The sequence below is a fragment of the Penicillium hispanicum genome (genome assembly GCF_028827665.1).
Source record: "Penicillium hispanicum strain IBT 35686 chromosome Unknown utg000004l_segment0_segment0, whole genome shotgun sequence".
NCBI lineage: Eukaryota > Fungi > Ascomycota > Eurotiomycetes > Eurotiales > Aspergillaceae > Penicillium > Penicillium hispanicum.
In genome coordinates, this window is record NW_026623196.1 from 2,980,420 (window position 1) to 3,002,939 (window position 22,520).

Here is a 22,520-nt window from a genome sequence, read left to right on the forward strand (position 1 = left end):
ATTCGGCAGTATTGTGGTGGGACGAGCGACCGTGTGTGTAGTAATGCGCCGAGGAAAACGCAAGAGAGAAATGTCGATCCGTGGCCGCGTATTCCCAATCCCTCGATATCCACTCTGGCAAAGTCGATTGACGTACCTCTGTCACACAAAGTCCCACCCGCCAATTCAATCCGCTTCCGCATCCCCGGGAGCCGCTGCTTGTCGATCCTCAAACCCTGCAAGGCACGCTGTGTCCCGAGCTCGCCCCAGCGTCTATAGCGTCTCCCGAGCGCCGATCCATATCTGACCAGTGAGGACATCCTTCCCAGCGCACGCTCATCAGGATATTCTCAGTTTTCATACCTTCTGGTAGTTTACCTGTATACGAGCGTAATCTCACAAAAGTGCAGACCAACCGGAAAGGCATAGAGTGAAAAGCAGAAAAGAGGGGAGCACACCCATTGCCCGCTCTCATTGGCGCGCCAACCGTTGCTCCCGTCTGGCGCTTTCCGTCCGACGATACGATATCACACAACTCCCTTGGCTGGTCTGTTTCCCAATGCAGACGTTGGGTTTGGCAGTGGCATTGGCGGGGGCGCTGAGCTCTCGGCAGGTGATGTCAGTGGGTGGAGATGATGTCGAGCTCGACTTCGGCATCCTTGTTGCGGATCGTCTGATGACAAGCCTGGCGTAGATAGGAATTAGTGCAGTGTCTTTGATCGCGCATACAGCGTCGACTGGCGGTGGTTGTTCCTCAGCCCGGGGAGGCGGGGCTAAATTCAGGAGATAGCAGAGAACGAAATGACTTGACTTCGGGGCTGGGGAGCTCTAGCGGTCCTGGAGCGGACTGGAGCCGAAGCTGGTCCGGCCCGTGGACAGGCAAAGGGGAGAGAGGATCCGGCGAAAGCAGTGGAGAAGATGGAGACTGCGATATGGTCGGACAAGGGCCAATGGCAGAACGGCGCCAGAGGCCCTGATTGTTTGCGGCAGCGATGCAACGTGACGACAGAAACAAAAGTACGATTGCGCAGGCCGATTGCAGGCCTAGGCGGAGCCTAGGTCGGGTCGGGTCCCTTCTTACTGAAGATCGTCGCCTAGCGGGTTGCCAAAGTCGGGGTGCATTTCATTTCATTCATCTCGCATGACAGTTGGACGTAGCAACGGGGATCGCGAGGATCCCTGGAACTGAAAATCAAATCCCCCTCTCCAAATCCCAACATCCTGCACTCCAGACCAATCCAATGCGTAATCCGAACTGAACGCCGTGGTCCACGCTCCCAGCCAGCCCCGCCTGATCGTCAAGGACATTAGAGAACAGCATTGCAACGGAAACGAAAGGGAAGAAGATAAAGAAAAGAAGATAGAACGTATGATACAAGAGCAATGTACAAGCCAACAGATCATATACAGTGAGCTGAGGGTGGGAGACCCATCACCCTGGGAATCACAAACAGGCATCAACACCAGGCCAGAAGATGGAAGATAGAAGACGGCAAGTTGAGAAAGAAAAGGGATCAGCAGGTCACGGTGCCAAACTCGTCGATTGCGACAAAGTCGTCGAACCCAAAGGGCTCGCGCTCCTGAAGCGGGTTGGACGAGTTGCCCAGTCCCAATGCAAATTGGCTGAACTCGTTGAAGTCCGGGTCCAAGGGCTCGTGCGAGACCATCACCCCATCACCCTCTTGCTTGGGAGTGGGCACCGCCTGGGCTGTGCCAAGGGCAGTAGGCGACAGAGGCGTGTTGGGTGTAGGGCAGAAGTCTGGGGTAGACTGCGTCTCGGCGGACAGAACCCTTGGCGAGCTATGGCTGGACGGAGCCATCTGGGACAGGTGGGTCCCCTGCGTCAGGAGGTGCAGGTTGTGGAAGTTGTTACTCGGCTGGGACTGGCCGCGAGAGTGGCCGTGGCCGTGGCCACTGCTAGGGCCAGAGATGGAGGCAGGCGGGACACCGGGCGCCACGGGCTGCTGCACAGGTAATTCCGGCGCAGAAGCGAGCCGGTCTCTGAACTGCCGCATCTGGATGGCGGCGGCAGCGTCAGTCGGCATCTGTGCTTGCTGCATCATCTGCTGCTGCCACTGGTGCACCGCTTGACTGTCCGTGGGCGTCTGGTTGGGAGTGGGGACGTGCTGTTGCATGGCAGCCCAGGACGGGGTCACTTGTGGGCCCCAGACTGGCGTCGGGGGCTGCGGCACGTACGCAGGGACCTGCGCGGACGACGCCGCGCTGGTGACCATGTTGGAATAGGACGAGCCGTCGACGCCGTCCATGCCGGTTACGTAGGACGGCGCGCTGGAGTCGAAGGTGGTGGTGGGCGATAGCACGTAGCCATCGGTGGTGTTCATGGGGCTGGCCAACGAGGCCGAGTCCATGGCCGGGGGGAAGGGAGAGCGCAGTGCAGAGAGATCCAGACTCATCTTGCGCGATGGGCCGCCGTCCACAGAGGCGCGTGGGGTCATGCTGGCTCGCCGGCTGGCGATGGAGGATGCAGCGGATGCGGAGCTATTGGCGCGCGCGGCGAAGGCGGCCAGCAGGTGGCGGTGGAATTGCTCTTCGATCTGCATATTCTGCGCCTGCAGCATCCGGATGCGCTTCTCCTGATACCGCTCGTCGACTTCCTCGTACATGGCCTCTTTCTCGACGATCTCCTTGGTGATGTGGAAGGCCTTGCCGGTGCGCTTCTTGTGAAGCATGGACGCCCGGTTGGCCGATTCCAGCCGCGCATCCAGGCTACGGTCTTTTCGCCTCGAGGCGGCGATGAAGGCTCTGCCGGAGGGTCAGCAATCTGCGGGAGAGTGGGAAGCATATCAACTCACCTCTCCTGGTTCTCCTCCCGAGAGCGGGGGATGGGGGAGATGTCCTGATCGAGATCCGGCGCAGTCATCTCGCGATGGGACGAATAGTCAAGATGTCAGTCGAAAGGCAAGCGCGTGGGATGTCCGAGCATATCAGAAGCACGTCGAGGCGAGTTGGGCGGGGGAGGCTTGAAGTAGGTTAAGTAGTCCAGACCCCGTAGCTGCGTACCGCTGTTACCGTCGCGAGTGGGCAGCTGTCAAGCCCTCGACCCTCACCGAAGCTTGCAGGACGAATCCATGGGTCTGAGGCGATCGCAGTTTGGACGCTGAGAAAAGTCTGGTCGGGGTCGAGCCATGGATCGCTCGCACGGCGAGTCCGTTCGAGCGCGAGGGGACATGCCCCGATAATACGAAAGATAAGTGGTTAGTGCCAGTCGTGCCGGAGAATTGTTCCAGACACATCGTGCAGGTTGCAGAGACGCGAGGCCCAGACCAGTGGGTGGAGAAGAGGAGAGAGTGCGACTCTGCGCTGGCGACGCGACTGTGCAACTGCGATCCGCCCAAGTTGCACGCCATGATCCGCCGCCTTCACCTCTTTTCTCTCTCCACAAAGTAGTAACCACCACCATCGACTATGAGGCGCTAGCACTTTTCTCGCTCTAACGGTGATCGTCCTCTAGGTGAGCTCAGATGGCCAATCGACGGTAGCGAGGCCTCGACTCTGCAGGCACATCGACCGGTGCATTATCTCGGTCCAAGCCTCGCTTGCACATCCCCCATGATCTCTGCAGACCCCCCCCCATCTGCCCGCTTCTCGCCCATGGCGGCTCTCGGTCGCTTCGCCCTGGGGTTCGCCACTGTGGTGCCATCCACGGTCTGGCCTGGCCTGCGCACCCCCAGCCGAGCCCTAAACTTCTACGATTTGCCTCTGTGGGGTGGTTCTTGGTATACTGGGGGTGTATGTGGCAGGCGTGTGGTATGGTCGCCGCGGACAAGGAACATCGCAGTCGTAGTACTTCGGCAGACTCCCTTCGGAGAGGATGCCCTACAACTCTCTTGTATACTCCATCCACTGTAGATTAAGGCTGCAGGAATCGTGCACGCCAGTGGAGCTTCGTAGATCATCTCTCCACCGCCGATCGATCTGCATTCCGAGCCTGCTCGACACTCCCCCCAAATCCCGAGAGCCCGTACAGACGCGGAATACATACCACGTCTGGTAGAGAAGTGCGCGCATGCAGGACCCAACATCCAACCCGCCCGATTGCTGGCTCCGTACCGAGTCGGGCAGGTGTCTTGATCGGCTCGGCGCGCTCTGGGCTATCGGAGAATCGTCGGCGGCGTCGACCACCTCGGCAAAGATCTGGCGGCAATCATCCGAGCCTGGCCTGATCAAGATGAGTTAGGGCAAACGTGCCCCGATGACGCCAGGGTCGCCCTGGTCGTGACTGTCTCCGCGGATGTGACACGGTCATGTCCGGGGCGCTATCTCCGGAGAACATGGAGGTCGTCCGACCACCGCCGGATCAGCGGGATCGGCGTGCAGTCCTTCTAGGAACGGACGGCGTGCCTGGAGGGTCGGTGCCAATGTGACCGTGCTTTGTGGGAGCGGAGATGCGCTCAATCTCTGTTGCTGGCCTGCTCGCAGGGTCCTCATGGTGGCCGCGTCAGATTCGAATCGGGCTCAGAGTTCGTAGCGCGAGTGACTGGTGGCCCGGTCAAGGGAAAAGCTACGGAGGTGACCTAGGTATAGCACCCGCGCGGAGATAGAATCGGGAGGTGACAACTAGAGACAACTTCACAATGGATCGAACGATTCCTGGACTCGGCTGGAAATGACTTGGCGCGTGGGCGTTGGTTCATGCGAGGCAATCAAAATCGAATCTTTATAAACATGGAGGCGGACGCTAAGAACACACCAACAGGATGGGGGCAATGAAAGAAAAATGCGACAATGTCAAAGGAAAAAGGGACGGAAGAGGCGTTCAGGGCCCAACAGTCCCTGGCCTCCTCCACAACAGCGACCAAATCTTCCGAACACAGCCACCTACCTGGCCCGGTTCCGACGAGCCAAGCTGGCAGCGACTTGGCCAAGCAGCGTTCGCTTTCCAGGAAACAGCCTTATGGATTGGAGTACTGTGCTTGGCGTTGGGGGCGCCTCTTCGCTAACCGAGGAGCTGGGCATACTTTCAGGTTGCGCTCCAACTATTACATGATTCCCAGCGGTGGCACCATCCCTTGTTCTTCGCGAGCCTCGACCCCAAGCTTGTACGACACTTTGAACCGGATTTTCACCGAGTTGCCCTTGCCCGATTCAATGCCGTCTAGGAGCATCTCCTGCTGGACACCAAACTGCTGCTGCGGCGCAATGTCTCGTCCCGACTGTGGGCGAAGCTGTAGTGTGTATGACTGACGCGAGGAAGTTAGCATAAGATGCACATCTCATTCGCAAGGTGGTGGCGCTTACCTTCTCCACTGCGACTTGGAAGTGGAGCTCCCCAATCGGCTGGGTCGTGGCGTTGGAGAAAACCGCTTTCACATAGATTTGGCGTGGCGCAGCTGGGTTTCGACGGACCTGGAAGTCGATTCGCAGTGGCGAGTTCAGCACCTGCACTTGGTTTGCTGCGGGCAAAGCGTTGCCTTGAGGAAGTGAAGATGCAAAGTTCCACTCATCATCTTCGGCAGCGGCAGCCTGTCCTGCGGGCTGCGGAGATGTGCTGTTGCCTCCGGTCAGATCCAACAGAGACGAGGAAGCTGGTGCTGTCTGATTCTGTGATGGGGGTGGTTGGAAAGAGCCGGACGTGGGCCGGGGGCTGGCAGAGACCAGCGATGCGAAAGGATCAGCAGGCTGCGGCGGAGTGGCTGTAGACCGGACCTGAGGCGATGCTCCGCGGGCAGGCGTGGAAGACTGAGAGGTAGGCCGTGACGCGTTTATGGATGAAAGGATATCATAGTTGGGCTTGAATGCTGCGGGTACTTGCTGCGAGGGTTGTGTTGAAACAGCGGGAGGAGATGGACCAGATGGCATTGGAGGAAACCCCACTTAATTGGAGGTTAGATGACATGGTAAAAACATTAGGTATATGGGAACTTACTATTGGAAGCTCCCAGCGATATCCCACCACTGGGCGCAGGGGTCTCATCACCGAGAGAAAGTCCGAGCAAGTCATTTTCCAAGGCATTGCCTCCCTGGGATGATGATTCAGGAGCGTTGCCGTTCGAGCTAGGCTCCGGGTCGAAATCGATCAAAGACAGTTCATTGTTGGCGTTCTTTGAAACACCAGTGGTAGTACCCAGCGTGCCCTTTGGAATCTTCGATGCCGCGTCTAGATCGCCCTTCTTGACGAGCTTGTATCGCTCAATGGTACGGTGTATACTGTCGTTGATCTCTAGCAGCTTGTGAACGGCTTCGGGATCGTCTGATTCTTCCTCACACATCTTCTGAATTTTAGGGTGGGCACTCTGCAAAGCATTTGCAAGTTCCTGGACAGCAGCTTGTCAGGGAAAGGCTGCATACTTCAAGATGTATGTTAGAACTTACCTCGAAGACGTCGCCTTCAGGAACTCCCTCCCCGCTCTGCAGCATCTCCTCAAGGATCTTCGCCTTTTGTTGCACCTTGGACACTTCCTCTGCTGCCTTTGCTCGGTAGTCGGTCTTGTGTCGATTGTCATACCCCGCCATGACCTTCATAAGCCTGTTGGCTTCCTGCAGATCAGCAGGAGTACCTCTCCGAATCAGCTCCTGAAGCTTGGCGGATTGCGCTTCCTTCTCTTCTTCCTCCATTTCTTCAGCCGAGCGCAGGTTCTATCAGGCGTTAGTGATGGCTGCGCGCCCAGGGCAACTGACAAATCAACATACATCACTCGGGTTCAACACCGCTGCATCCTCGCGACGGATTTCAGGGAACGCGTAGCCCTTGTAGAGGAGAAGACGGTGCATATCACGAATAAATCCTAAATCCTCCTTGTAGCGCGATGTTTGGCAGATAGTTTGCCGCCACTCCTCAATCGACTCCAGGATGCGATGTTGGACCCGCGACGGCCGCATTGGCGGCCGCTCGGGAAACCTCCGGACCAATTCATTTAGAAACTCTTTTGTGCTGATCTGGAGATGAAAGGGGTATCCGCAATTCTTCACGCAAATATCGAGGAGCTAATGCCGATGCGAGATGAGTTAGTCGAAACCGCCGAAACCCCGCCGCCAGGCTGTCATCTGCACTCATGTCCGAACATACCGCCAACGCTAACAACGCGACATTCTGATTCCGGGAGTTGATGAGGTGGACAATTTCGACGGCCGATTCTCGAGGTCTGCGAAAAGACGCTATTTTAGCATGCGCGACGCAGTTTGGATCTAGATGCTCCCAGCTTACGCATTGCCTTTCTTCGAGTTGATCAGGTCCGCGACCTCGAGGTTCAGGGCCAGATTAGGCTCGTAGTTTTGCGGATCGCATGCATTTCCTGAGAAGCAACAGATATTAGCAAGCACTTCCTGGGCGATGCCGAGCATCAATGACAGGGTGGTAGCTCACGAATCGCCCGCTGTAGCGGTGTTAGTCCCGGCTCAGCGTAGGCACCGAAGCGGTCCCTAGCCGCCATGCGTGCAGAAGCAGCCTCCAGGGTGGCGGTAGTAACGCTAAATGACGAGAGCGAAGGGTGTTGAGTCGAATCACTCCGGAGTTTCGCCGCGCGGAGGTGACGTTCGATGCGGGAGGAAGCAGTGCCCGCTCCAGGTGTTTAGATCGAGCGGGCGGAGAACTTGCACGTGTGGCGCTTGTGCTTCGACTGGGATTTTTTTTCTCTTTCTACACGACTTGAGCTCAACTTCAATCTCAACCTTGGATATTGTTCCTATTATCCTCTTACAAACCTTCTCTCAACATGGTCCGTCACAAAAAAGACAACTTCTCGCGAGGAGGCAAGAAATTCTCCAACCCCCGCCCCCGACCGGTGCCCCGCGGCGATGGCGAGGATAACGCGGTTTCGTCGCGCCCTGCCTACAAGGCCGCCTGTTGGGATATGGGACACTGCGACCCGAAGAGGTGCTCCGGGAAACGATTGATGAAGCTGGGGCTCATGCGGGAGCTCCATATTGGCCAACGATTCCCTGGCGTGATCGTCTCGTATGGCATTTCGTGCCCCTCATCACCTGTGTTGTACTGATGGCTATGTCTCTAGGCCCAATGCGAAGAAGATCGTTTCGCCTGCGGATCGAGAACTGATGGAACAACATGGAGCGGCAGTGGTGGAATGTTCTTGGGTGCGAGTCAAGGAGGTGCCTTGGTCACGAATTGGCGGCAAATGCGAACGACTTTGTATGTGCTTATATACAAGGGAAGCGCCGTGAGTAGAATACGAGGGCTAACATCTATTGCGTATAGTGCCTTACCTTATCGCTGCCAACACGGTGAACTACGGCAAGCCATGGCGGTTGAACTGTGTAGAGGCGCTGGCAGCATGCTTCTACATCTGTGGACACGAGGACTGGGCACAGGATGTCCTTAAGAATTTCAGATATGGACAAGCTTTTCTGGATATCAACTCTCAACTGCTCAAGCGCTATGCTGCCTGCGAAACGGAGGAGGACGTGAAGAGAACAGAGGAAGAGTGGCTGGCGAACCTCGAACGCGAGTACGAGGAGAACCGTGCTGAAGGCTCTGGCGATATTTGGACAACCGGAAATACCAACCGGAGACCCGCCAATCAAAATTCAGATGATGATGACGAAGACGAAGATGGAGAAGGAAGTGAAGGCTCCGATGAAGAGGCCGAAGCAGAGAGCGAGGACGAGGCAGACAAAGATCCCTTTGCCATCTCCGATGATTCCGAAGATGAGGAACAGATGGCCGAGATTCGCGCCAAGATCCTCAGCTCTAAATCGTTCCAGAACCCATCCGCATCGGAGAAGCAGCAGCCGGAAAAGATTGCTCGACCGGAGCCGGCGTACGTCGACTCGGATGCCGAGTCTGGCTCAGCAGGAAGTGAAGACGAGGATTTCGATAATATTATAAATGCGACCACGGTGACAGATCGCACTGGAATCAAGGAGATCCAGCGTCGTCGAGGAAAGGAGACCGTCAGCGCTTCTTTCTCCCGAGCCGAGATCTCGGCACCTAAAAGATGGTGAGCGCGACACAGAATGATAGCAGGTATCCACATGCTCGCCAGCTCGCCACATCTGGCCATTTCAGACTATTGTGCTTCCTATCTCAAGCATAGAGTGGTGTCTTTATTGAGCCGCCATTGTGGCGACCTGGACTTCACTAGTCTAGATGGATTTTTCGTCTTTGACGCACAAGTGTATGACAAGATGGAATGGTCACATTTTCAGGACAAGAGTCGGAAATCACCGCCGAGATCATCCATCAGGGTCGCTGTGAAAAGCGTCCAATATGCTGTGCAATGGTCGACAAGTTGCCACAACCAAAAGTGTGAGAACCACGATGACATTTCCTGGACCCCGGATTATGGGAGACATCGTCAAGAACGTTCCAAATCATGTTGAGCCTGAGTTTCCAGATGGCCTCCCTCTTGCAAGGCTAACCAGATGCCATCGGTGAATGAACAAAAGGCTCAATATTCCAAGCTAGCCGTTTTATACGCCAGTAATTAGGTTCATGTGCCGTTTTCCAAATCATGTACATCTCCTGCATGAAGATTTCGTGTCCCCTTTTCGCTACCCAGTCATGCTCGATCGTGTCTGTGACATCGTGAACAATCCACCCCCCAGTGTCGCGGTGGGGAGTGCGTCAAGGAGTGCGAAGTTGAATCGTAGATCAGCGGGTTGACTTGGTTGTAGCTGGGAAGCCTGGAGGCTTGACGAGGTCGGTGCCGGCTAATAGCGTAGTGTCGCCATGAACGATAAGAGGGTTGGCCGGGAGCCGTGGGATACATGGTGGAAAGGAAAGTATAAGAAATATGAGTGAGCTCTTTGGGTTGGCGAAGGAGGACGAGAATGCCAGCTTCCAAAAAGGTAGTTTAGACAAGTATACAGTTGTAGGTCTTCTCCTGGCTTGTCTTCCCGAAGGGAAGGATGACTTATCTATGGAGGACAAAGGGATTGTTTCATTGCCTGCCATGCATCATTGAGAAACCGTGATCTTGTGAATAACAAGCAAGGGTGACGAGACATGCCCCGACCAAGGGTGATTGACGCAAGGCATGATGGAATCCCGGCGTTAGAAATATTTGTCTCTCCTATGCAAATGGACGATTAAAAAGGCCGCGATGCAAATAACCGTTAAATGGTCTTAAATTTGATTGCAGAAGGTTTGCTCGACTCAGACAAACGAGTCAGCGATGTCTTCTTCTGATAGCCAATCTGGTCTCACATCCAAGACTCCATACGGGATCCCCGGGTTATTGATCTGATCCACAATAGAAAGAAACTCATTAGATGAGATGCCAATACTGTCCAGGGAACCGATGATCGTGGGGCCTGACGGGCCTATAGAAAATTGCCGTTCCTCTTGGGCTGACGACCCAAGACCCAAGTCCGGCTCCATCATGGGGATAACTCCAGGCTGAGCTTCAGGGATGCTGATATTTGTAGTATCCGTGAGCCCTGGGTCTGACAATGTCAGAGTCCGAAGACCTTCCTGTTCGACCCGCCTAGAAAGTTCCTGAAACAAGCCTTCGATCCGGCCCAGTTCCCCTTTTCGAGCCCCTGCGACCCGATTCCCGCAAATGATCATTTCATCGAGTATGGAATGGGCGGCCTGGCTGTATGAATGGTCGTCTATGCTGGAGGGGAAAAGTGCATCTGCCATAGTTAGATGTAGAGCGGCGGCGTATGTCAATTCAAGTTCGAAAGGTAGGAAGGTTTCTGAAAAATCGTTAATCGATATTATGACCATTGGACAAGATGAATCGAATCAGCATACCGAGGAGGCAATTATCATCGCCTATTATCAGAAGAATCTTTTCGGCAGACTTGATCCCAATTGAAATCAAAGACTTGGGAAGAGCCAGAAACTTCTGCCAATCCTCTTCTGCTCGACCTAGCTTCTCAAGCCTTTCCTTGAGGACGGACAAAAGCAGCGGCCTTGTGGCGACAATTACACACTGCGGAAAGTCAGAGCAATGATATGAAAACATACAACAAGACGTATGTTTTAGATTACCTGGTGGTACAACAAGATTGTGTGACGTGTCTCTCCGGGTAAATTATCCATAGAGCCGTTGAAGTCGACATGGATCATCTTCTCAATCTCTTCCGCGTATCTCGCCATTGTCTCGAGTATATTTCGGGTTATTTCTAAGAACGTCCCTAGCTGAGTTTTCTCAGTTTTGTAGATTGCTTGATTATGCCAAAGTTAGACATCATGGATAGTATGATCAGGGCCCTCAAGAACCTACTGCCAATAATGAACGAAAGCATGCGAGTAATCCTGATTTGAAGATTGAATGCAAGGTCTTTCGGGCTTGGACTCGGTGGATTGATCAGGGTAGTGATGTCGCTGTCATTTGTAGTCATAGGGAGTCCCACTGACGGGGAAAAGTGACGGTCCATTGTGTACAAGGACCACCAGAGACTTCGGCATCGAGCTACCGTTGCAGGCCCAAGAACCCCTTCAGGAAGCTGGGTATGCATCCCCTCCATCTGCGCTATTCGTATAGCATGTCCAACCTGATTCACGTCACCATCAAGCTAGTATGGTTCAGTAGAGTGACATTAGTGCTTACATGCAAATGAGCTGCTTCTCTGTGATCGATAGCATATAAGTACAGCCCAACCAGCGCCAAGGCTTCTATGGCCAATAAGCTGTCCTTGCCGGTAGAAGTATAATTCGGTATGGCAGACATAGCACGGGCAAAATATCTTGAGCCGGGGGGGTCCTTGTGGTTGCGAGACCTTGAGAGAAATGCATGGCCAAGGGCAATGACCATAAGAAACTGAACAAACCAGAACCTAGGCTGGGTCGCCTTCTCTTCAGAGCGAGCGTTGTAAAACTCATGTATTCGGACCACGAATGTATCCTCATCAAAGAATCGGTATGCTTGGCCCAGGTGGAACCGGACAATCTGAAAAAGATAGAGGGCGTAATCAAGGGAGGGCAGGCCAGTCGTGTCTGGAGGATCAGGGTTGATATCGCGGTTCCATGTGAAAGGGTAGATGTCTCCATCCAGGTAGAATTGAGGAGGGACGTTGTCAGAGTTTAGTCCCAGCTTTTCAGTCATCATGAGAGTAAGTCGAGCAGTAAGAGACCATGCTGAGGAAGGGGCTAGCCAAACTATTACACGTCAGAGTGTGAGAAAACCAGATGGTATAAATAGAAAGGTGGCTTTACGCACTCCAATTTCTCTGCTCTTGATGTGAAGTCTTAATGACTGTGGTAGGTAGCGTGAAGGGGCTTGTCCAGATATTGCATGATAGTTCAGTGACCGACGAGGGGGGTGATTCTCCGGGCCTGGAGCCTAGAAGCTCTGCGGCGGCTCGGAAATCGTCCACGGCATGCCCTACGTCTAGATCATCTTCGAATCGGAGATCATCCTTTCGGGAACGCTTGACTGCAGTTTCTCGCTGCCAATTATAGGCCTGTTTCTGCAGGTTGCGAAGATATCTATTGCAAGTTTCAGATGGAATCCATGATGACAGCGAAGGTGGCAAACCTTTCAGATACCAGTATTTTGTTATTTTCTTCAGAAAACTGACAGCAGAGTGATTTCCTTCGGCAATTGATGCATGGCTCATCGCCGGAGCACTTGATTTTGCTTTGGCGGCAAGCAGTACACCTGCCCACATTCCATGTCAAATGCCCAAATTCACAAGCACGGCCAATGAAGTATGCTTACGCAATGGCGGCTCTTCTTTGCTTTCGATTCGCACGGTGCATATTTAATCGCTGCGCAGGCTGCATGAGGGGCAAGTCTCGAGCTGCGTGGGTGAGGGCGATAAGCTCGACAACGTCTCCGCAGATGCTAAGGCCATATATTTGCCGGGGTCAGCAGGCGGAGAAGGCTGGGCAGCTGCAGGAGCAGCTATCTCATAGGGACTGAAACAGCGACAGAAATCTTGATTGAAATAGAGGGAGAAAGAAGGAAGAGAAGCAACGATTGAGATCTAGAACGAGTGTTGCCTGAGGCGCTGTTGGCAGGGGTTCCCCCGCACCGGCATCAAGTATATCCACTCCCGTTCTGCTCTTGGATTTCCCTTCCATTCGGGAACTTCTACCTATCAACTTCGGTACTAGAGATCTCTCTGAAATGGGGATCTCTAGCCGGCCGCAATCAGCTCGGGTAGACAACCGATGAGCCGAGTGGAGAGGGAAAATGTGATGCAGATTCGGAAACCTTACCGGGATTCCAATGGGTGATAAGGTGAGGGCGATTGGTGATAACACCGGGCTGGTCACCGACACAGAGAATATTTCAGGACAGAAGATGAAGCGGTCGTGGCTGGCAGCAGATGAAGATGGTCTGCAGATGGGTATATATAGCAACGATACTGATCTGCTGCAGGTATGTGGTAGATAGGCTCAGTTACCACAGTTATCCTTGTGGAAGTATAACACGCCGCTCCCAAGCCACTGGAGCTGACAGTCTCCACAACGCCCGGGCACCTCGAATCTTTTGCAACTACGAGATTCTCCTCGACCTTTTGAGAGTATGCGACCTGGAACAGACCGATCATATCATGGTGAAGTCAATATCCCGGGGTGCTAGGGGGATGACCACGATGATCACCACCCAAACGGCACGAGCTGAACCTCAACCCTGCCAAGCCATCGCGTTCGGCTGACGCCATCAAATGATATCGATCACCAGAGCGCTCGGGTGCCTTCAACCGTATGTTCACAGCCTCAAGCTGGAGGCGCACTATGAGATCAGGCGGGGAAATGGTACGGGGGCGACCGAGGGGCACGCTAGAGATCGTTCGTTATATGATCAGCGCCGCTTCCCCTGAGGCAGTTCCTTCTGTGACATGTGGGCATCACTCGCCCCGGAAAGTTCCTCGGTCGATCTGGACTGATTTTCGATTCGTGATCTCCGTCTTGTTCCTAGGTCTCTTCCTGGCCTGAGCTAGAAATCTTTTTTCTACCTCCACAAACGGTTCCCTGCCGGAAAGGAGATACACACGGGGCTGGAAGCGCATTATGGCCCACGATCCGGCCCCCGACGTCGCCAAGAGTGAGCAGAATGAGGCTGCCGATATATCACCGCGTCCGATGGCTCCGGAGCGTCGAGGCTCTTCGTTCATGAATTTCGTTGCTTCGGTACTGGGCTCGAAGAATCCTCTCGCACACCCGGCGGACCCACAAACAAACACCGTGTGGTTGCTGGACAACACCGCGTATCAGCCTGTGAGTGATGATCCCAACCAGGATACATCGAAGCCATGGCAAGCCGAATTCGTGGCATGTATTTTTGAAACCGAGGGCCGCAAAGATATCGGCAAGCTCGTCGCCAGCATCCTCGACCATATGGGGCTGGATGGCGAAATGGGCAGCGGCGCCGAGGAAACACGCCAGCGAATCGAGCAGCGCATTCAACCCTTCCTGGACCAAGTATCACCGGGTCGCACGGTGACTCTAGACGTCAGCGTCGAAGGCTCCACGCAGTCGCACCTGCTGGGCCCGTCAGACCGCAACGGCATCATCAGCCAAACCATCGACCTAGGCACGTCAACCGTGGAGGACGGCACAGTCGTTCACCCACAGCTTCAGAACTTCGGCAGCAGCGCAGCTACGATGGCGACCCGCTTCGTGGCACCCGAGGGGTGGCTGGTGATCTCCGATATTGACGACACGATCAAGCGCACGATGACGCGCGAGATCACCGGAATCTTGCGCACGACATTTGCAGAAGAGCCCGTGCCAATCACCGGCATGCCGGAGTTCTACCGGCATATACATAACGAGCTGAATCCGGCTTGGTTCTACCTCTCTGCGTCGCCGTACAATCTCTACTCCTTCCTTCACGCTTTCTTGCATGAACACTACTGCCCCGGGACCCTGGTGCTGCGGGACTACTCCTGGATGGACATTGGCGGGCTGATCAAGTCGTTCACGGAGAAGACGCAAGAGTACAAAGTGGATCGTTTGGAGAAGATTCGGCGCTGGTTCCCGAATCGCCGCGTGCTTTGTATCGGTGACTCGACGCAGAAGGATCCCGAGGCTTATGCCGACATGTACCGTCGGTATCCCGGCTGGGTCCATGGGATTATCATTCGCAAAGTGACCGATGTGGCCCACATGGAGGAGAATAACAAACCGGAGAGGTTTGAGGAGGCTTTCAAGGACCTTCCTGCGAATGTTTGGACAGTCTTCGAGGATACCAGGGATCTATATGAGTTCGTGGATACCTTGGGGATGGAGGACCAAGCGCTGTAGATACTAGCTATTGTAATTATTTGTTGTAGATATATTACCTGGTTACCCAGGTAGCTGAGAAGACATTCAACAGCTTGTCTACCTCTAAGGGATATTTGGACCTAGTCCGCGATTTTTCCAAGTCTGTTCTTCTACCCTGGTTTACGCTGACCGTACGCCATATTGCATTGATGCTCGGAGTGATTATGGCAAATAAACCAAATTCATCACTGGTTAGCCCTAGGCCTTTTCCTTGCATCCGTGGATCCGTTCGGCCACGATGATTTTTGCTAATCTCACATACGGAGCCTCTGGTAGAACTGTCCTTCCTGATCAAGCAAAAGGTAAAGTAGAAACCAGAACATTCATAAAGAGAAGACGGACGGGCGGGGAGATCAAAAGCCCTAGAAATATCCCATACAAGAAAGAATTTTGACCCGGCGGTCCACTCTCACAAGACACTCTGTCCAATTCCCAACCCACATGATGCGAAACTACATGAGTGAACAGACCAACAGCCACGCCTCTGGAAAAGCTTAGGTGCACGGCGGAAATCCACAGAAGTGGAAGAAGAGAAAAAGAAAAAAGACATTGTATTAGAAACAACAACGGTACATCCGCTCAGAGTAGTGAATCAAGTCTGGTGAAAACGCTCAAGCACGCGGCGACAATCTGTGGGGATTGTTAGTGTAAATTCCTAGTCTAGTCAGGTAAGAGAAGACATACCTCCAACTGGAGTTCCCGGTCTGGACCCCGATTGACCTCGTCGTTGATCGCCTGGGCCAAGTTGGCTCCAATTGCCTGCGAGCCGCCGGCTCGCCGAGCAAATGGCCATTGTGAATACTCAGCCAACAGCTCATCCACCTGGGCAAATGCCCGCTCCCGGGCTTCGTGGCTCATAGTAACCAAAGCATTCTCCAGAACGTTCGCCGCATATGCGGCGCAGACCATTGTGACGGTGCGAAGGTAACGGAAGTCCGATTCTTCAGGAAGCCAAGGGCTGGGAGGGATGATCACGGTGCGGTTGCTGCAGATGTTGCGCACTCGTCGGTGGAGGTCATCTTTGGCGCCGCCGTCGGCCACGGGGTGGGTGGCCATGTCGAAGAGAAGGAAGTTCCTTTTTTCGGTCCGCAAGATGCCCTTATCCACAAGACCCTTGGCTAGTCGCTCGCGCACTTGTTTCAATTGATATCCGATCTTCATCAGATTCCAGGTCTCGCCTGAAGAGGGATCAGATGTCAGTTTTGAGTCACCGCCGCGAGATTCGATGCCTTGCCATACCGCTCAATAAATCGATCCACGAGTTCACACTCATCTTCTCGCTCGACTTCATCATCTTCAGCGTCTCGTCCAGCAAGACTTCTCCAGTCAATGTGTCGTCGACGACCTCGATCACGCGGTCGGCCAGTGGAAAACGCCGGCGCGAAGAGTCCTTCTGCATGCTTATCCGGCCGCGAAGGGCGAGCTCAATGACAATGCACCCACGCAGGGCATAGGAGATGTTCTCGTTCCAGAAGGACAGGTAGCCCTATCGCGAACAATGGCAAGTCAGCAGTCTGCGTGGTGATTGTTGAGCCATCCTCCGAAACACTCACCTGCTTATCTTTCAGACCCAGCAAGAGCACGTCCTCCATCAGGGTCAGCTTCGGTTGTTTACTCCGCTCCTCTGTTTCACTGAGGTCGCGGGGGTCGAATGCGATCTTGTGACCATTCTCGGCGCTGGTAAAAGAGGTTTCCGGAATGCGGTTGTCCATCGCAGAACCATTTCTCGACACAGGCGACGACACTCGGCTGTCATCTTGTTCTTCTGGGCCAGTAGCTCGACCGCCGCCACGTCGGCGAGTCAAGCCCCCGGCTGAGGCCATGAGGATAAGGGAGGTTGGTTGGGACGGTGGGAGGAGAGTCGACGACCGAAAGGGGACGGCGGAGGCTTGTCTCGTATCTCGTTCTCAGCCGATCTGCGTGCCGGTCGCAAGGGGCATGAATTGTCCGCGTAGACGGAGAGATGTCAAAGGTGTACCGCGCAGACCGAAAGTCTCCCGCTTTCTTGGAGTGGGACCCTCTCTCGGCGTCAGGGGAAACCAGGGACCGAGTGGGTTAACGGGCGACCGTGGGGGCGCTATAGTCAATCGAACCAATGCGTCTTGCGTTATTGACCCCTGTCGAGCAGAGGAGAGGAAGAGGGCGGATGGAGTGTCAGGGAAGAAAAGGATGGGGTCGAAGTCAGTTCGGGGGGCGATGTGGCTCGTTGCGCTGCGCCCGTTTACCGACAGCGCCATAGTATAGTCTGCCTGATCTGCAACGAATCGAGGATTTCTTTTTCTTTTCTTTTCTTTTCTTTTATTTTCAAATTCTGTCGATTTTTGACAGGAAATATTCATTGCATTAATGTGCTGCATCGCCGTTTCTGTTGTTTCTAGTTTGCTTTTTCTGGATACAATTTGTCCTCGATTTCGACTTGGACGCGGGATCTGGCGAAGACGCAACTACATCTAGACGGGTGCCGCGTCATCTCACCATTTACCGGCCCCAATACCGGAATTCGATCGAGAGCAGTGACATGGAAAGTATGGAGTGGTGAAATAGAGCATTCGCTCCAACCGGGCACTGGTTCAAAACTGCATTCAAGATGATATACACGATATAGAAGGATGAGAAACACCACTGGCATGTATTTCAGCATACAAAACAGCGTTCAATGTCACAGAGATGCACTTCTATGAGGCGAGCTCCCTGACTGACGCCGACGTTCCGATCCTTTTCTATCCGACCTTCCAACAAACCGATCCCAAGAATTTTCAGAGGTATTTAGTGGGCTGCGATCGAGTTAGTGAAGAGGAAAGATGGGCCAGGCAGGAGGATCAACATACCATCGGGCTGAGCCAGGATGTACTCGACAGCCTTCTCAACTGTTCACACATCACGCGTTAGTCTCTGTGATGCAAATCTCCTCGTTGGTCATCTCCGGACTTACCACTGTGGATCTGGTCGGCCTCCTTGTCGGGGATCTCGATGCTGAACTCCTGTGGGCGAGAGGATTAGAAAATTTGTCCTGGAGCGTTTCCGAGAAAAAGGGTTCTGGCGCGTACCTCCTCAATCGCCATCACAACCTCGACGGTGTCCAGGCTGTCAAGACCCAGGTCGTTCGAGAAGTGGGAAACACCGCTAATCTAATGACCGCTTATCGTTAATGGATGATCCCGTCGGATGGCCCCTGTCCAAGCTTGCAGCTAGACGGATGGTAGCCATCACATATCGCGTGCAATCCGAAACTAACCTTGCTGGCATCGGAAACCTGAATGGAACAGATAAGTCAGTATGATGATGCTAATACATAGTCGTAGTGACAAAGGATTCCATCCGAATAAGCTGTCACGCACCTTGTCGAAGTTCTTCAGCAGGTTGACTATCCGGCCCTCGACTTCGTTCTTGGACAGACCGGCGGGAGCGGAGTAGGAGCGGATAGTCTGGGAGACAAAGCAGGGAGTGAATTGCGAGGCGCGAACAGCAACGGGGGAACTGCGGATCTGGAAGGGAGCCGGAGTCTTGATGGCAGCCCGGGGGGCGGAGGCCCGGAGGGAACGGACAATGGCGGAGCGGAGCATTGTAGAAAATATAACGCGAAAGCTGGGAAGCTCGAAAACGAGAAAGTCGGGAAGTGAGGTGGGGGAGGAAGATAGGATGGAGGATGGGACAAGGTGACGGGGTGAGAGGGAAGAAGGTGGAAGTGATGCCGCGATGCAAAATCCTGCCGCCGGCCAATCAGCGCGCGGCAGAAAGGAATGACCTAAGCCCAAACCTGCAAACACCACTCAACCTCAGCGAACTCCTTCTCCTACCTGCTCGTTGTTTGAATTGCCTCCACCCCCACTCTCCCTCCATCTTCATTGCTCTTGATTCCACCATGGCCACCTCCAGACAGGTCGCGAGGCTGGTCGCCTACCGCCGCTCGCCCTTCATGCCCATGGGCTCGACCGCAAACTTCTCTTCCTCGGTGTCCCGCGCAGCAACTCCAGCGGGCCCCCCTCAACCCGACTTCCGTCTGCCTCCTCCCAAGCGCTGGGATCAGGGTGCCGAGTCGTCTCTCGACAAGGCCAGCAAGTACTTCCTCATGGCCGAGATCTTCCGCGGCATGTACGTCGTGCTGGAGCAGTTTTTCCGACCACCGTAAGTGCTCTCTCAGAAGCTGTCCACCTGCAGGCCACACGCCCACACCGGTGACGACCCCCACTCCCTCAATTTCTCTGACGTTCGTCTCTTCTTCCTGCAGTTACACCATCTTCTACCCTTTTGAGAAGGGTCCCATTTCCCCTCGTTTCCGTGGTGAGCACGCTCTGCGCCGCTATCCCACCGGTGAGGAGCGTTGCATTGCCTGCAAGCTTTGCGAGGCCATCTGCCCGGCTCAAGCCATCACCATTGAGGCCGAGGAGCGTGAGGACGGAAGCCGCCGGACCACCCGTTACGATATCGATATGACCAAGTGCATCTACTGTGGCTATTGCCAGGAGAGCTGCCCCGTGGACGCCATTGTTGAGAGTGAGTGCTCCAAGACTATTATAATGGAAAGTTTCTAACCAGCCTTCTCTACAGCCTCCAATGCCGAGTATGCCACTGAGACCCGCGAGGAGCTGCTGTACAACAAGGAGAAGCTGCTTGCCAACGGTGATAAGTGGGAGCCGGAAATCGCCGCTGCGGCTCGTGCGGATGCTCCTTACCGATAATCGAGTCGCGTGTCGGCATATATCTGCCACCTAAGCCCGGAGGAAAGGTTGGGCTCGTGACGGAGGCGCGAGCTCACCCACTATACGCCCGATTCGGCGTGCATGAAAAACTAAATTAGGGTCTACGACACCCTTCACCCCATCACTCTTGTACATACCCATCCTCGACTTTGTGTTCTCACTTGTACTAGTCGATTCCCAAAGGAAGTTTCCATTCATGTGGAACCCGTGTTTCTATTCCCTTTGTTCTGGAATCTAGCAGGTCTGTTTTCTCACGGCTTTTATCAATCGGAAGAAATCCATATATTTCATACTGGCTCCGTTCTACAACGAGTCTATTCTTGATGCCACCTGGGCACCCGACTAGTTAGTTACTGTTAGTTACATGCCTTGATGATCCCACCCTATTGGGTCCTGTGGATCCAATGCTCTGGGAAGACAACTATTTTGGTTTCATTGTGGAACATAATGATATTGTATTCACATAACGAAGAAGATCGCTACCCATGCAGACATATAGGACATAACGGACGAATTGCCGCTAAAAAAGCGCGAACACCAGACACCGTAAACCCCGGATGGATATTTCCCAGTTCGATGTTTCAAAACACTTTTCTCTTTGTTTTGGAATGGTCCGTCTCCGCTCAGGCTTTTTGAGGCTGGACAATATGGAACGAGACATCAAGGAAGGCAGAGGACGAGGTGAAGTTTATTTCTTCTTGCCGCCAACCTTGGCCTTGAAGCTGCCCTCAAAGCCAGGTCTAGCCTTCTTCTTGCCTCCACTGGCAGGCTTCTTACTCTTGCCCTTGTTGCCCTTCTCCTCTCGGCGCTTGCGCAGATTATCCTCGCGCTTGGTTTGGCGCTGGTCCTTCATCCGAGAGACGGTGTCAATGCGATCCTTCCACTCGCGCTCAGACTTTTTCTTCGCAGTCTCCTTGCGTTTGAGGGCCTTCTTGAGAAGTGAGGTGTCGTCACGCACACGCTCGCCGTGAGCACGCTTCTTGGCGTTCAACCAGCGGTCCTTCTCTTCGAGCTCGGCGCGCTTCTCGGGGTCCATCTCGGCCAGGCGGGCCTTCTTGGCTTCAGCGGCCTTGAGCTGAGCAGCGGCATCGCTGGGACCGTGGCTCTTGGGCTTGTCGCGGATATTTGACAGGGTAGCATCGGTGTGCTGACCATCGGCAAAGACAACACGACCAAATGAGAAGTTATTGCTGGAAGACCCCACCGACTCTGCCGGGGAGCGAGGGGATGCCAGAAGAGAACCGGAGCCACCGGGGGAGAAGCGGCGAGCCATAGCCTCATCATTCTTGCGCTGCTCTTCTTCCTTCGCCTTTTGCCGCAACTCTTTCTTGTGAGCTTTGCGCTGTTCAGCCTTTTGCCGCCGGGCTTCGATCAGTTCTTGGCGATTGCGAGCAGGTTTGCCATTAAGACCATCGGCATGCCGAGCGGCCCGAAGTTCGTCCAGACGCTTCTGTAGGCGTTGTTTAAGATCTTCCGGTGTAGGTTTAAGGGCTTTGGGCTCGGACGGTTTGCCATCTTTGGCATCAGTGGACGCCGAGGGCGGGACAATGGAGGAGATTGAGGAACTGCCAGACTGGGTGTTGGAGGCATCGAAGCCAGGAGAATTGCGAGTAGAGGAGGCTGAGGAAGGGTCTTCGGGCTGCTCCGGGTTAAACTCCAGAGAAAATCCCTCATCGGCACCGTCGACCTCAATATCATCACCGTCATCGTTATCGGACTTGTCCTTATCATCGACAACTCCATTGGACTCGGGAGCAGGCTTGCTCGAAGTCTTGGTGTCAGGTTGCTTCTCATCCTGCTTCTTTTCCTTCTTGGCGGTGTCCTTGGCCTTCTTCTTCTCTTTCTGAGCAGCTTTCTTTTGCGCAGCCTTCTCAGCCTTAAGCTTCTTGCGAGCTTCTGCTTCCTCGGACTTGGCGGTGCTGGCCTCGTCCGACTTTTCTTGCTGCTTCTGTTTCTTCGTCTTATCACCGCGGCTCAGGCCCTCCCTGGGAATTTCGGATCCGAGTTCTCCGTCCGACGACTCCGGCTCGAGGGTGCCGTCCTCTCGTTTCCGCTTGCGAGCGTTCTCGTCCATCACGTCCTTGGCCGTCTTTGCAGATTCGGGGTCCAGTTTCGCTCGCTTAGCCTCTCGGGCTTGCTCTTTAGTCTGTTTCTTCCGTTTCCATTGATCCTGCGATTGCAGAGAGCGGTTAGAGGAAGTCTCTGGCATGATGGGCGGGAATCGATGATGAAAGACACCAGCAAGCAAAGAAGCAAGAAGAGGCAGCAGAGGGCGCACGTACAGTGTTGTCATCGCCGTAGTAGTATTTGGCGGGGATCAAGGACAGAAGCCCGTCAAATGCCTGCGCATGGCTGCGCAGCCGTTCCTGGGTCCAGTCAGCTTCACGAAAGGAAGACCATCACCCGGCTGGCATACCTCGATGTCATCCATGCTGCCGGTGCAAAACCCGATCGGCTGGAGAATGGAGGTTTTTGGGAAAAAATTGGATGGATCGCTCTCCGCTCCTTCACCGCCCGAAATTTTTCCCAGGTTGTGAGGTGGCCCGTGCACGTCATTCACTTTCTACTTCGACTTGGAATCTTCCTTCCACTACACCGTACACTTGACCTCGTGTCAGGAGTCAGCTATGGACTGTCTGGAATGGACGGTCTGCATCACTGAAAAATGACCCACTCAGAATATACTGGACTCTTTT

The 22,520-nt window shown here is 54.2% G+C and overlaps 10 protein-coding genes across 10 annotated transcripts; 4 read left to right on the plus strand and 6 right to left on the minus strand.

Moving 5' to 3' along the window:
- Nucleotides 1–1,493: 1,493 nt before the first annotated feature.
- N7459_004898 (uncharacterized protein) lies at nucleotides 1,494–2,860 on the minus strand (the record flags this gene model as incomplete). The annotated part of the gene is made up of 2 exons (XM_056944082.1): nucleotides 1,494–2,742; nucleotides 2,793–2,860. 2 exons carry the CDS (start codon nucleotides 2,858–2,860, stop codon nucleotides 1,494–1,496), a joined length of 1,317 nt encoding a protein of 438 aa, XP_056800965.1.
- Nucleotides 2,861–3,549: 689 nt separating this feature from the next.
- On the plus strand, nucleotides 3,550–4,177 carry N7459_004899 (uncharacterized protein; the record flags this gene model as incomplete). The annotated part of the gene is made up of 2 exons (XM_056944083.1): nucleotides 3,550–3,729; nucleotides 3,995–4,177. 2 exons carry the CDS (start codon nucleotides 3,550–3,552, stop codon nucleotides 4,175–4,177), a joined length of 363 nt encoding a protein of 120 aa, XP_056800966.1.
- Nucleotides 4,178–4,979: 802 nt separating this feature from the next.
- On the minus strand, nucleotides 4,980–7,370 carry N7459_004900 (VHS domain protein; the record flags this gene model as incomplete). The annotated part of the gene is made up of 8 exons (XM_056944084.1): nucleotides 4,980–5,180; nucleotides 5,239–5,813; nucleotides 5,867–6,254; nucleotides 6,313–6,576; nucleotides 6,631–6,924; nucleotides 7,007–7,082; nucleotides 7,145–7,232; nucleotides 7,304–7,370. 8 exons carry the CDS (start codon nucleotides 7,368–7,370, stop codon nucleotides 4,980–4,982), a joined length of 1,953 nt encoding a protein of 650 aa, XP_056800967.1.
- Nucleotides 7,371–7,652: 282 nt separating this feature from the next.
- N7459_004901 (ribosome biogenesis TSR3 family protein) lies at nucleotides 7,653–8,898 on the plus strand (the record flags this gene model as incomplete). Its single annotated transcript, XM_056944085.1, has 3 exons — nucleotides 7,653–7,894; nucleotides 7,950–8,086; nucleotides 8,153–8,898. 3 exons carry the CDS (start codon nucleotides 7,653–7,655, stop codon nucleotides 8,896–8,898), a joined length of 1,125 nt encoding a protein of 374 aa, XP_056800968.1.
- Nucleotides 8,899–10,051: 1,153 nt separating this feature from the next.
- Nucleotides 10,052–12,516, minus strand: N7459_004902 (fungal specific transcription factor domain-containing protein; the record flags this gene model as incomplete). Its single annotated transcript, XM_056944086.1, has 6 exons — nucleotides 10,052–10,596; nucleotides 10,655–10,835; nucleotides 10,895–11,070; nucleotides 11,130–11,400; nucleotides 11,457–12,004; nucleotides 12,066–12,516. The coding sequence occupies 6 exons, from the start codon at nucleotides 12,514–12,516 to the stop codon at nucleotides 10,052–10,054; spliced, it is 2,172 nt and encodes a 723-aa protein (XP_056800969.1).
- Nucleotides 12,517–13,867: 1,351 nt separating this feature from the next.
- On the plus strand, nucleotides 13,868–15,103 carry N7459_004903 (phosphatidate phosphatase App1 family protein; the record flags this gene model as incomplete). Its single annotated transcript, XM_056944087.1, has 1 exon — nucleotides 13,868–15,103. One exon carries the CDS (start codon nucleotides 13,868–13,870, stop codon nucleotides 15,101–15,103), a length of 1,236 nt encoding a protein of 411 aa, XP_056800970.1.
- Nucleotides 15,104–15,703: 600 nt separating this feature from the next.
- Nucleotides 15,704–17,010, minus strand: N7459_004904 (GOLPH3/VPS74 family protein; the record flags this gene model as incomplete). Its single annotated transcript, XM_056944088.1, has 4 exons — nucleotides 15,704–15,754; nucleotides 15,809–16,302; nucleotides 16,364–16,610; nucleotides 16,678–17,010. Coding segments are annotated over 4 exons (1,125 nt in total), but the record flags the coding sequence as incomplete, so codon positions are not given.
- An 880-nt stretch (nucleotides 17,011–17,890) lies between these two features.
- acpA (acyl carrier protein) lies at nucleotides 17,891–18,687 on the minus strand (the record flags this gene model as incomplete). Its single annotated transcript, XM_056944089.1, has 6 exons — nucleotides 17,891–17,898; nucleotides 17,953–17,991; nucleotides 18,057–18,105; nucleotides 18,172–18,252; nucleotides 18,360–18,377; nucleotides 18,463–18,687. The coding sequence occupies 6 exons, from the start codon at nucleotides 18,685–18,687 to the stop codon at nucleotides 17,891–17,893; spliced, it is 420 nt and encodes a 139-aa protein (XP_056800972.1).
- Nucleotides 18,688–18,986: 299 nt separating this feature from the next.
- Nucleotides 18,987–19,803, plus strand: N7459_004906 (NuoI/complex I 23 kDa subunit family protein; the record flags this gene model as incomplete). Its single annotated transcript, XM_056944090.1, has 3 exons — nucleotides 18,987–19,249; nucleotides 19,353–19,618; nucleotides 19,673–19,803. 3 exons carry the CDS (start codon nucleotides 18,987–18,989, stop codon nucleotides 19,801–19,803), a joined length of 660 nt encoding a protein of 219 aa, XP_056800973.1.
- A 709-nt stretch (nucleotides 19,804–20,512) lies between these two features.
- Nucleotides 20,513–22,255, minus strand: N7459_004907 (putative 60S ribosome biogenesis protein Rrp14; the record flags this gene model as incomplete). The annotated part of the gene is made up of 3 exons (XM_056944091.1): nucleotides 20,513–21,994; nucleotides 22,107–22,190; nucleotides 22,241–22,255. The coding sequence occupies 3 exons, from the start codon at nucleotides 22,253–22,255 to the stop codon at nucleotides 20,513–20,515; spliced, it is 1,581 nt and encodes a 526-aa protein (XP_056800974.1).
- Between the last annotated feature and the right edge of the window lie 265 nt (nucleotides 22,256–22,520).